This window comes from Lithobates pipiens, unplaced genomic scaffold (genome assembly GCF_037356315.1).
Source record: "Lithobates pipiens isolate NorthernLeopardFrog02 unplaced genomic scaffold, aLitPip1_a1.2 Scaffold_8, whole genome shotgun sequence".
Lineage (NCBI taxonomy): Eukaryota > Metazoa > Chordata > Amphibia > Anura > Ranidae > Lithobates > Lithobates pipiens.
The window spans coordinates 83,208,918-83,222,153 of NW_027507903.1; the positions used below are offsets into that span (position 1 = coordinate 83,208,918).

Below are 13,236 nucleotides of genomic sequence, written 5' to 3' on the forward strand. Positions count from 1 at the left end.
TGTGGTTGGGATTCGAACCAATGACCCTAGTGCTGCCAGGTGTAAGTGCTAGTCACTTAACCTCTGTACTGCCCTATATTACTGCAAATCTAAGAAAGAATACAAGCATGCCAAGATTCATGTAGGAATACACGTCACTTGTACCCAGGCAATATTTGCTTATCATGGAATTCGGCTTCAAAGAGTTCTAACCTATCACCGTACACTCAAAATGTGTGACAAATAGTCCTCTGAGACTGTATTACTAATCCTACACCACCCTCCTGACTATCAGTTCAGTACATATGTACACATCAGGGTGGAAAATGACTGCAGTCTGAAGGCACTTCCTGACAATGGGAAAGACCCTTCTCCACCCATTACAATGAATTCAGCCTGATAGTCCTGCAGCTATGGAATGAGTTAAATGTATCTTTCATTACTTGGCCTCAATATGCGACTGCAAAGATAAAGCTATAAGAGGAAGACTGATTCCATTCCTGTGGAGAAGCCAGGAGGGCTATGCTAATGGAAAGCGGAACATAATGGAGGATAATCCACAGGGTTCTACGTATATCTGCAGTTGAACTATCTAATGAAAGTCAATCTTCCCTCTGCAAAAAACTTGATTGATTTTGTAATTAGTGCAGTCTGCAGAAGCAGTGTTTGAATACACGGATTAATCATTGATTGACTTTTTTTTTATACCAGGAGAGGTACAATATTAAAGCGGAGTTCCACCTGTTTTTTAGCTTGTTAAAAGTCAGCAAAAAGTGTAGCTGCTGACTTTTAATAAACAGACATTCACCTGTCCAGCGATGTGAGCGCCTGGAGCCACTCTCCTTTCCACGGCGCCGTCATAGCAACTGTGTGGGCACCCGGCCGCGACGGCTTCCAGCTACACAGCCAGGCACGCACTGCGCATGTGTGAGTCTCGCTTCAATCTCCTATTGGCCAGGCAATCTTCTGGGACCTATGATGTGTCCCAGAAGATTTCTGGCAGGGAGGGGCCGCCTAGGGCGAGAGGAGTTTGTTTAACCCCCCCCCCCCCAAAACAAACAAACATGTCATACTTCTCTGTGCAGTTGATTTTGCACAGAGTGGCCCCCATCCTCCTCTTCTGGGGTCCCTCAGCGATGCTCCTGGCTCCTCCTCTTCCCTGTTGGAGAGCCGCTCTCCCTCAGAGCACTCGTGTGGTCGAGCTCCTGTGTCCTGCTGCTGTGTCTATTGACACTGCAGAAGCCCACTGCATCATTGGATTGGATTGACAGCAGCAGAAGCCAATGGCTGCGCTGCTATCTATCCAATCAGGACCCAAGACACCGACTGGAGCTGGTGTGCTCGTCCCTGTCTCTGGGAAAACTGGGTTCAGTTAAGCAAAAGGGGGGCTCGGGGGGTTGCTGCATCACAGCAGGTTTTTCACCTTTTAAAGTGATCATTACCTTAGGACGCTAGTAAAAATGTAGGACTCATGGAGTGGGGTAGGCTTGTAGGGAGGCCAGTAGCACGCTTCCTATCTTGGGTGGCTACGCTCGCTCATTTTGTGGAGGATAGGCATGGTCCCTCTAGACTTCTCTCCTAATTTGGACTACAAATATGTCTTCATCTCCATTACAATGGGGCAGAGGGATTTGTTTATAGAAAATACCTTAAAAGAAAGACCGTCTTGTTTGAGAGTTCACTTAATTTCTTTCAGTTCTTACCTGTATCTTAGTGTCCACTGAAACAATGAGTGAGTCGATCACATAAGCTGGAAATTACAGAACACCTTCGGATTGCCATATTGCAATGAATTTTACAGAAAAATACAGTGCTGCAAATTGAACTGGAACAGTCATTTTTAATAACAATAAATTATATAATGGCTTGTGTGGCAATTGTATAGGCTATGTTATTTTTTTAAAATTGACCCCACAAAAGTAGATTTCCCACTTAAAGAATAAGTTTACTTTTTTTTTTTTTATCATTTCAGCTCTCCTATGTATCAGTATACTGCCAATGTACTTATTTTTCAGAAATAAAACATCTTTCTATTTATCTTACACCCCTTACCTCACTGTCCAGCTGGCTTGATGAAAAAACATGTCCATTACTTCCTGGATGGGCCTTAGGAAGGAGTTTACCAGCTGACCTCATTAGTGCACACCCTGCATCATCTGCCCTCCTACTCCAGCACATCAGTACCACTTCTGATCACAGGGGTGCCCAAGCAGTGGCCCGGGGACCACATGTGGCCCGCAGAGCCCTCTGATATGGCCTGCGACCTCCTGCTCTGGGATGGCGGGTCCACAACACCAGATCAAGGGTTCCCTGACCCGCCATCCCAGAGCATGTGTGTTGTGAATAAAGCTAGAGGAAGCAAGCGGCTGCAGAGCAGAGCCACAAGTCTTTGCTTCCTGTATAGCGCCGCCTCCTGTCACAGGCGGAATGTTACCAAATAGAAGACTGTTTCTAAAGGTACGTTTCTTGTATAAACAAACCAATTTCACTGCCAGGCCCCATTTACACTTTACACAGCGTAGTGGAAGCACACTTTTTTGGTGTGTTTTTACTTTGACACACATAGGGCAGCTCGTTGATTTCAGTGGGATGCCCTACAAGCGGCAAAGTAGCTCATGGGACATTTTGGCAGGTTGCACGTTTTTGTACTGTGAGATTTGCTACATTTTTTTGCTAGTTTTTTTTATGTGGCAAAATGTGTGAATGTTCTATGGCTCTGTATTTGGTGAGAATAATATTAACTGATTGCATAGAAATAAACGTGCAGCTGATAAGGGGTGGTAGTCACGTGGTGGAGTAGGAGGGCAGATGATGCTGGGTGCGCGCTGATGAGGTCAGCTGGTAAACTCCTTCCTGTGTCGTGTCTTAAGGTCCATCCAGGAAATAATGGAGATGTTTTTTTCATAGAGCCAGCCGAACAGTGAGGTAAGGGGTGTGAAGATAATTTGATGTTTTATTTCTGCAAAAGAAGTACGCAAATGGTATGTTGGTACATAGGGGAGCTGCAATTTAAGAAAAAAGTGAACTTATTTTAATACACTCAGTTTTTTCACAGCTGCAGACACCTTAATAACCCCACAAGAGCTCAAAAACGTTTATAAACAAAGAGGACTAAGGCCTGGTTCACACCTATGCAGGATGCAGTTTGCATATTCCAATATGCTAATAGGCAGTATTAAAGGAGAAGTACAGCCAAAGCTTATGGGCTGAAGCCCACTGAGTCGGTCTAGGCTTAGGCAAGATTGTGACAATGGAGTTGGGATCTACGCACATGGCTGGAACAGCACCCAGCTCAACCTCTCAGCGAGCTGCTGCGAGCCTGAGCCAGAGCGCCAGTGAGTGAGGAGGGAGCAGAGAGCTGGTGACTGATAGTTACCAGCTCTCTGCTCAGGGAGCTGTGAGAACTGTGCAATCAGCGGTGTCCGATCACTCGGTTCTCAGTGTAGAGGCACCGGAGTACAGATGCAGCATTAGACTGATGCTGCATTCACCTAGCTACACAACACACACCCCCCCCCCCACACACACACACACACCACACCCCCCCCCCCCCCACACACACACACATACACCACACACACACTGGACCTGACTATAGCCGCAGTGGTTGATTGTGAAGCTAAATACATGCAGCCTGAAGTGAAGCAGCCGCAGTATTGACTGCTATGATCCAGCAGCTAGTACTTAGGAATTGTTACTACCGCTGCGCGATTGTTTAAATACTTCTGAGGCAGGTGACACAGGTCTATTAAAACTACTTATGCTGTCTAGACTGTGGCTGTAGAGTGTGACACGTTGTTATCGAATACCCATTTACTGTATACAAAACATTCTGATTTGGCAATGAATTGTTATACTGAAATGCAGGTACCCAAACTGCTATTATTATTGCAAAGAACTGTCTATTGTGGCTAAATAATTTATTTCCATGTAAGTGTCCTTATTTGATGATAGTCGATTACACTGTGTTTTATGCTGTAAGGTGGGTACTCCAATTTGTGAGAGCACTACTGTCCCTTTATAAAGAAGTAGGGTGCTACTTAAAGGATTTATTTGACTAGTTTGGTTTCTTGGTGAATTCTTCAGGGGGATTGGAGTTTAACCATGAAACAAATGATGGCACCATAGGTGTTGCCAGGGTGTGGCTATTGAGGCTGAAGCCCCAAATCTGGAGCCCATAGCCCCGAGTCTCTTGTCGCAGGGTCACAGCTGCGGCGGGCAGACTGCATTGTAGGTGGAGGAGAGAGACTAGTGGGCGGACGAGTAGAGATGACATCATCTCTCTCCGCCACTCCTGCCCTCACAGCACAGGCCTCTTCAATGTCGGAGGTGTGGTGGGGAGCAGAGATGACATCATCTCTCACTGTCCACCCCGCATCTCCACTCTCCTGCCCTCACTAAATGGACCAGTGCTGCCAGCCTGCCACCAATGCAGCAACAATGTACATTTGGTGGCACTAGCTGGCATGGCAAGTGACAACCCACATCTAGTGGCAGGTGACGTAGCAAGTGACAATCTGCTAATGGTGGCAGGTGACGTGTCAAGTGACAATCTGCATCAGGTGTTGTGGCAAGTGACAATCTGCAAATGGTGGCAAGTGACAATATGCAAATGGTGGCAGGTGACATGGCAAGGGGCAATCTGCAAATGATGGCAAGTGACAATCCACATCTGGTGGCAGGCGACATGGCAGGAGACAATACACATCTAGTGGCAGGTGATGGTGGAAAGTTAAAAAGCTGCATCTGGTGACAGGCTATGGTGGCAAGTGACAAGCTACATCTGGTGGCAGGAGATGTGGCCAGTGACATGCCCAGGGATCCCACTGATTCCACATTATAGTGAGTTGAACTACTTCATTATAGATTAGAATGTAACAATAGAAATAATGCGATTTGATCACCCTGACACCATATCAACCATGGGGCCATGAAAATTGGAACGCCAACACCAGCCCAGGTTAGATTATGATGTACAAGTAAACTCCACAGGTGACATAAAGAAGTAGCTCATAGTGTAGTAGATTTATTAATTGTTTAAAATCATAAGATCAAGTTTGCACCCACATGTACTGCCACTGGAGAAATACAGAATGTGCAGATGGGCCTGTCAGTGGGACGTGGCGTGCGATCCACCCCTCGCTTTCAATGCTGGGCCTGTGAAAGTGACGAATCCCCGCTCCATGGATGAACTTCAATACATCTCAGAAAGTCCAGGGACAAACTCAGCTTCAGCAGCATTCTTTGACTTAAAGTGATATTAAAGTCTTGTGGTTTTTTTTTGTTTATTTTTAAATAACAAACATGTTATACTTACCTGCTCTGTGCAGTGGTTTTGAACAGATCAGCCCGGATCCTCCTCTTCTCGATTCCCTTGCTGGCGCACCTGGCCCCTCCCTCCTGCCAAGTGCCCCCACAGTAAGCAGCTTGCTATAGAGGCACCAATTCTCTCCGCCATTGGTTTACTGACTTTTGATTTGACAGCAGTGGGAGCCAAAGGCACCAGCTGCTGTATCCCAGCCAATCAGGAGGGAGAGCCTCGGACAGCCGATTCTCTCGCGCACATCGCTGGATAGAGATGGGCTCAGATAAGTATTAGAGGGACTGAGGGGCGCTGCTGGACACAGAAAGTTTTTTTAATCTTAATGCATAGAATGCATTAAGATAAAAAAAAAGACGTCTGCCTTTAGAACCACTTTAACCTCCCTGGCGGTATTCCCGAGTGTGGCTCGGGGGGGAATTTTCATTCAGGATCCAGGCAAAGTTACTTACCTTGTCCCCAGGATCCTGCGATGTCTCCCCACTGTGTGTGCGAGACGTGTCCTCCGCTCAATCCGCTCGTGACGCAGGGGGATGGAGTCCGACGCCACATTTACAGATTACATTCCTATATCAAATAATTTCACAGCCCTTTTGTCCCTAGTGGTTTGTCCAGTGCCCTGCATGCAGTTTTATATTATATATACCGTTCTTTCTGCCTGGAAACTGGAGATTGTCCATAGCAACCACAAAGTGTCTCTTTTACGTCAAAAGTGGTTTTAGACCAGCTAGAAAACAGCGATGGTGAATTAGAATGACTTGCAGAATTGGGCGATAGTGATTTGTGGGGAAATTCATCATCAAACACTGAAAGTAACGACATCGACAATTCAGCAACTGATCAAATTTCAGTGTTTTTTTGATTTGATTACATTATTGAATAAATGTTATTATTATTAAGTTATTTTGCTATAATTATTTATTTATAGTTATTTATTATATTATAATTTATGATTTTGTGTTTCAAACTTTATCATACCTGGAATGTCTACTAGACTCTTGTTTGGACAGATTTAGGTGAGTTATTCCTAAGAATTACAGGCCTACAATCTAAAACGCCAAATTTCCATGCAAAACATTGTAACGCTTTCCGCATCAAAAATCAGACATAATCATATCGCCAGGGAGGTTAAGCTGGTCATACAGGATGTAAATTTCTTTCCTGCGATCACAGGTCAGCAATTGTCTGAGAAGACAGTGATTATTGCTAGCGGCTATAGCAGCCACTAGTGATAATCACAAGTGAATCCAGCAGGCTGGTTGTACCCAAGTTGATCGATCAATCCCGCTGAACCGGCTGAGATTTGAACCATGTATGCTGCAGACTGTCTGCCTTTTCCTGCTGCATTGTCCTTAGTGTAAAGCTGGCCATAGATGGTTTGAAATTCATCTGGTTCAGCAGGAACTGATTAAATTTCGATCCATGTGTCCCACTCGATAGAAGTCAATTAGGCTTGTTGGAAATCTTTTCTCAGTCATCGTTTGCAGTTGCTGCTCAGCGTATTCTGACAGCTAGTCAAAACCATAACCATGTTTAATTGGGCTCACGATTTAAGCACTGGTACTCTTCATTTTTTGTAGTGCTTTGTTTAATAACATTTGATTTTTCAATCTTTTTCTTTTTTCTTAATTTCAGGCGACACCAGACCTTTTGAAGGGCCAGCAACAACTAGCACAACAAACCAATGAGGAAACAGCAAAACAAATACTCTTTAATTACTTGAAACAAGGGTTAGTATAATGGTTGAATGTAATATGCAAATTTTAATGGGTAATCATATTGATGGCCATTGTGCAGCAATAAACCTGCCTTGTGTGTATGGAACAAGATCCCCAGGTAGTTCATAATATACAAAATAGTGGATTTGCATGGCTGATGAAAAAAGGATATTTTCATGGTTTCTGTGGTTTTAATTTTGGGTACCACTGGTTTTGCAGTTTGTGTTTTCATTTTTTATGTATTTTATCTTGGATTAAAAATAAATTGCAAATGTGGCAATTTGAAACACTGGGTTTGAATATGTATACCTCTTCTTCTTTTTTTTTTTTTTTTTTTTAGGTAATCCACTTATGTCAAACATGCATAGGCTTGCACACCCTAATCACCCCAAGTGTAGTGTTGAGGGGTGCGTGCTGAGAGCTGCAGGGTTTGGGCATCTCCTCTTGTGCCTTCTCCTGATGCCTCCAATGAAGCACGTGTAGCGCAGATAGCATTTTGGAGCACTACCTTTTTGGTTTTGCAGAAATGCAGGCAGACCAGAGCCATCACTGACAGTTCCTCCCCCCAACCCCACATGGACAGGAGAGGAGAGAGAGTTGGTTCTGCTCCTTCTCCTTCCGCCTTCTTCTCCTGTGTCTGCCCCACCCACACTCCCCGGCAGTGTTGTGCCTTAGAGAAGGGGATGTGTGGGTGGGCAGTTTAAAGCCCAGCATACAGAAGAGGAAAGATGCAGCCTGCCGATCCATCCATCCACTGTGAGTGCATTTTCTGTTAAGGCTGGGCACAGATGGATCAAAATTCTGCCAGTTCAGCAGGAAGCAGACAAATTTTAGTCCATCTAAGGGCAGGCTGGTTGTCCAGAAGTCGATGGATGGATCGACTTTAGTACAACCAGCCTGTGGGGTGTTTTCATTGCGATCACTGTTGGTGACTGTCAGTTAGCAAGAAGAATCTCATTTTACACTGGGATAATTTGAATGCATTCGGGTGTGTATTGGCACACATAATTTTTTATAATATGTGTCTGTGTAACTAGGTGTGTGCCCCTCTTCATTCATTGGATTTCAGTTTTTTTTTTCAATCGATGAAGGCTCAGAATCGCATGTGGCCTTTGCCTAGGGTGGCCTGCTGTTTCCTGAACAGCAGGCCACCCTGCTGTACAGTCCTTTCCCTCAGCCATGATCTGCTGGCACTGCTTAGAGAAGCCTCACTGGGTTTAAAATAAAATATGTAATGCAAATGGGAAGCTGTTATTTAAAATGTAATTTGCATATTGATGAAAGAAGGAAGGGGGGCGGTGGGATGAACCAGGGAAGGTAAAATATAAGCAGGTTAAACTTCAGCTTTAAAGTGGGCCTTGTATAATAATTGAACTCCTGGAATACTCTAGTGAAGCAGCTTCCTATGGGGGCAGGCTCAATTGCGAGCCACGCTGCCTGCGTCCATAGACACAGTGGGGCTCAGCCTTGCCCCCCCCTCCCTTGTGAAAGAATTTAACTGACAGCAGCAGGAGGCAATAGCTCCCACTGTTGTCAGTCTGCCCAGTGAGGAGGAAGAGAGCGGAGAGAGCCTCTGCTCTCATACACAGCACTGGATCAAGATCGGGCTCTGGTAAGTATAAGGGGAGGCTGGGGGGAGATCCTAAACACAAAAAGTTTTTTTTACCCTAATGCAGAGAATGCATTAAGTTAAGAAACGTTAACCTCCCCTGGTGCTGACATCACACACTGGGCTGCACTGGGCTTTTTGCCGTATGGCCGCATATTTGCGGACCTCCCTTTGTGCTGGAAGATCACTGCATGGCTTGCTTCAAGCACAGCGACCAGGGTCTTGCCGAGAGCCCCGAGTCCCGTTCTAACAATCAGGACCCGGAACGTCTGATTGACTATCACACTGATCAGTCACAGTGAAGGTCGTCCCTGTATCTTTCTCTGTCCTTGTAGAGACAGGAAAAAAAAAAGTGTGTGTAGAATTATTTTTTTTATTAATTACCTAGATCAAGGTTTGACCTAGGTAAATGCCAGGGATAATGTTTGGGTCAGAGGTCAGGGTCAGTTTATTTTTTTTTGGAGAGGATTTTTTTTTTTTCTAATCAGTGTCTGTGTGTTTTAGATATAATAATAATAATAATAATAATAATAATAATAATAATAATAAAAAAAGCAAAATGCACATTATTGTTCTGGGCTGTACTATGGGTACATACAACAACCAACATACACATATGTGGTATCGCTTCTATCGTCAGGAGTGGGAGAATGTGTTTTGGGTTGTTCTTTGGTGGTATGTTCTAGTAGTAGCAAGAAATATACAGCTAAATCTAAATAAAAAAATAAATAAATTATTTTTATTTTTTTACTATTTTGGGCAATTTTTCGTTTGATAAAAAAAAAAAAATCAGGAGCTATCCCTTACCATTTACCACCAAATGAAAGCCCAATTTGTCCTGAAAGAACCAGGTATAATCCACCTAGATGCACACAGTAGTTGTGATGATATGCATGGTTTTACTAACACGTCAAAGTTGCAAAATTGGGCTTAGGCATTAAAGCGGTCGTAAAGTAATTTTTTCACTTTGCCCTACAGATAAGCCTATAATAAGGCTTACCTGTAGGTAAAAAGAATATCTCCTTAACCTGTACAGCGCTGGAGCCGCGATACCCGGAAGACACGCCGAGGGAAAATGACAGCTCCCTCAGCATAGACCGAGACCACCTGCCGACGCCTCGTTCTAAGGTAAGTATTTCATAATGAGCTAGTATGTGGTGCATACTAGCTCATTATGCTTTCTGCCTTACGGGTTTAAAAAAATAAATAAAAATTGCGGGTTTACTACCGCTTTAAGATTTGTTTTACCCTTAGACTCAAAGGGGTTAAGGCTTTAGAACCACTTTAAATACTGTTCCCTTTTTTTAATTCAGTAAGTCAAATGTCATCTATGCAGTGAGGCAGTCCCCATGCTATTCAAAAATCCCAGGTGATTCCGTTTTCCCCTACTGCATGGTGGCAAAAGGGTGAACACATCTCGTCCTTTGTCCAGCACTGTTATTAGTGCCTGTTTTTGAAGAGATTGTGTTAAGCATGGATTTGACATCAGTTTGAGATGCTTCTGAGATCACTCACAATGGGAGATGCATTTTATCTGCCATTGGCTTCCTTCTGACTTGCATTTGACCTGATTCAAGTAGGTTTTGCATCCTCTAAAGCCTCGTACACACGATCGGATTTTTGACAATTGTGTGATGACAGACTGTTGGCCTAAAACCGAACATCAGTACGCTCCATCAGACATTTGTTGTTGTGGCTAGTACATTTTCGGTGGACAATGGTCTGTTGTCAGATTTTCCTATTGTCTGTACACAAAAGTTGAAAGTATGCATGCTTGGAATCAATGCTCACCAAAACACGACATTAGGAGAAGGTGCCCAAAGGGTGGCACTTGAGAGCTGAAATTCCTTGTAGTACATCACTTCCTTTTGTGTTTGTTGGCTGACAATTGTGTACCGTTAGTATGCAAGACAAGTTCCTGGCACACGTCCTTCGGACAAAAGTCTGACGCTTTGTTGGCCAACAATCTGTTTGTGTGTACCTGACTTTAGACTTGCATAGAAATGCAAAAAATTACTGATGTGAGCAAAAGCTCATAGACACAGGTCCTTAAGGCTGGGTTCACACCATTGCGAATTGGATGCGGGATCCAACTCTCTATGAAGCTGGTTCTCATATCCAGCGGGTCAGTTTCAGGTCCAAATTTAGCCCAAAATTCGACCTGAAATCAGACCTGAAACGGTGAACCAGCATGTACCGGACCCCTGCTGTGAGCCGCATGCGGCTCATATGTGAACCGAGTATAAGGAATCCTGCACATGCTCGGTGAACAAGTTTCTCTGTCCACAGTAGTCCACTGGTAATCAACATGCCTCATGCTATATTCTTATTGGACATAGACTCATGTCAGACACATGGATCATTGCTCACAGCAAACATTGAATTTCAAAATAAAATATGTTTAAAAAAGTATGACTTGCAGTTTAAATTACAATTGCATTTCTGTATTTCAGAAGTCAGGATAATGACGATGCAACCAAAAGAAAAGTCAACTTGGTCTTTGAAAAGATTCAGACTTTAAAATCCCGTGCCTCTAGCAATGTCCAGGTAAATAGTCCATTTCTTTTCTTTAATTGATGTTTACACTTTGCACACACGTGGAGATAAGAACCTTTTCATATTATTAGTTTTTCCCTCTTAATGACCTTTCTATTGCTTTTGAGATTTCCTTTTGTTGTGTTGCATTTGTTACGGTACTTTACTTTACTAGCATACGATCAATATTAACAATCTTTAACTTTGACAAAGTGACAATTTACTTTTATTAAATGTTAACAAAAGAAAGGAAATTGATTACTCTTGCCAGTCCTCTGCATTTCTCGTTTTTTATTCTCTAATGGCTGAGTGATGTTTTTATTTCATGTCCTATTAGCTTGGAAATTCAATATTCTGTTTCTGGAAACAATAAGAATAGTACATCGAGGCTTAACAGTATGAATCTAACCAACCATGCATACAATTAAATTACAGTGAATTTAAAGCCTAGTACACATTATTAGAAATTCAAATGGACACTCTAAATTTGGATTGGTTATTTGATTTTGTGTTTGTTAGTGTTGGTGTACTGCTTTCAGGAGCCAATGTGGACACAAATTTCTGAAAGGACATGTTGGAAAATGTAACTTCATAGTTACCAGAACGACTGACTTTTCGTTGAATTAGTACAGTATTCGTGCTTAAATTGATTGTAAAGGCTTGTTTTTAATTTTTTTTATATTAAAAATATTATACTTACCTTCTGTGCAGTTGGTTTTGCACAGAGCAGGCCAGAATTTCCTCTTCGTGAGTCCCTTTTTTCTGCTCCTAGCCCCTCCCTCTGGTGAGTGCCCCTGAGCCAGCAGCTTGCTACAGGGGGCACCCAAGCCAAGTCAGAGCTCTGTGTATCTATTCAGTCAGGGAGTCCCGACCTGGCCCCACCCCCTCTCTCCCCTGATTGGCTGACTGACTTTGACAGTTGCGGGACCCAAAGCGCCGCTGCTCTGTCTCAGCCAATCAGGAGGAGTGACTTGGATGGCTGAGGGGATCATGGACATCGCTGGAGAGAGAAGGAGCTCAGGTGGGTAGTTAGGGTGTGCTGGGGAGGCTGTTACACAGAAAAGGTTTTTTTGTCTTAGTGCATAGAATGCATTAAGATTTAAAAACAACTTTAAAGCACCTTTAAAAAAAAATTGAATTGGCAAGACATGCATGATCGAAAACAAAGTACCACCTGATTATATACTGGCATGTAGCTACATAAGGGGGGAGTTTTCATTTTGTCATTTGAGAATATTTGTACCATTAATGGCATTTTCATTTTCAACATGGTACGTACATAAAAAAAAAATTGAATTTTCTAATACTGTGTACTAGGCTTTAAAATGATTGTAAAGTATCGTTTTTTTTTTTTTAAATAACAAACATGTCATACTTACCTCCACTGTGCAGCTCGTTTTGCACAGAGTGGCCCCAAACATCGTCTTCTGGGGTCCCCCAGTGGCTCCCACGGCTCCTCCCCGCATCAGATAACCCCCTGGGAGAAGTGCTTTCCCAAGGAGTTTCCTTGCGGGTGTTCTCCCAAGTCCAGCATTCGCATCCACAGACATGAATGCCGGACTCGTCCCCACCCCTCAGCGTCATTGAATTTGATTGATAGCAGCGGGAGCCAATGGCTGTGTTGCTTTCAATCTATCCACTCAAGAGCTGGGACCCTGTGGAGAGAGGGACAGCCCATCCCCGCCGAAGAGATGGAGGGGCTCAGGTAATTAAAATGGGGGCTGAGGGGCCGGTGAATGACAGGTGTTTTTTCACCTTAAAGCAGGGTTCCAACCTAAAGTGGAACTTCTGCTCATCGGAACCCTCCCCCCCCTCCGGTGTTACATTTGGCACCTTTCAGGGGGGAGGGGGGGTGCAGATACCTGTCTAAGACAGGTATTTGCACCCACTTCCGGGCATAGACTTCCACGGGAGACACACACGGGTCCCAGAGACAGTGCGGACCATCCCAAGTGCACTGCGCGACTCGCGCATGCGCAGTAGAGAACCGGGAAGCCACAACACTTCACTTCCTGACTCCCTCACCTAGAATAGCGGCGGCAGCAGCCGAGACCCGAGCGATCGATGGACACTGG

The 13,236-nt window shown here is 44.0% G+C and overlaps 1 protein-coding gene across 3 annotated transcripts in view; it reads left to right on the forward strand.

Moving 5' to 3' along the window:
• Positions 1-13,236, forward strand: part of CGNL1 (cingulin like 1) — a 164,642-nt gene that overhangs the window by 42,129 nt on the left and 109,277 nt on the right. For all 3 annotated transcript variants that reach the window (XM_077472210.1, XM_077472212.1, XM_077472211.1), the window contains exons 3-4: positions 6,935-7,029; positions 11,080-11,173. In XM_077472210.1, coding sequence (XP_077328336.1) covers positions 6,935-7,029; positions 11,080-11,173 — 189 coding nt within the window. The remainder of the gene's footprint in view (positions 1-6,934; positions 7,030-11,079; positions 11,174-13,236) is intronic.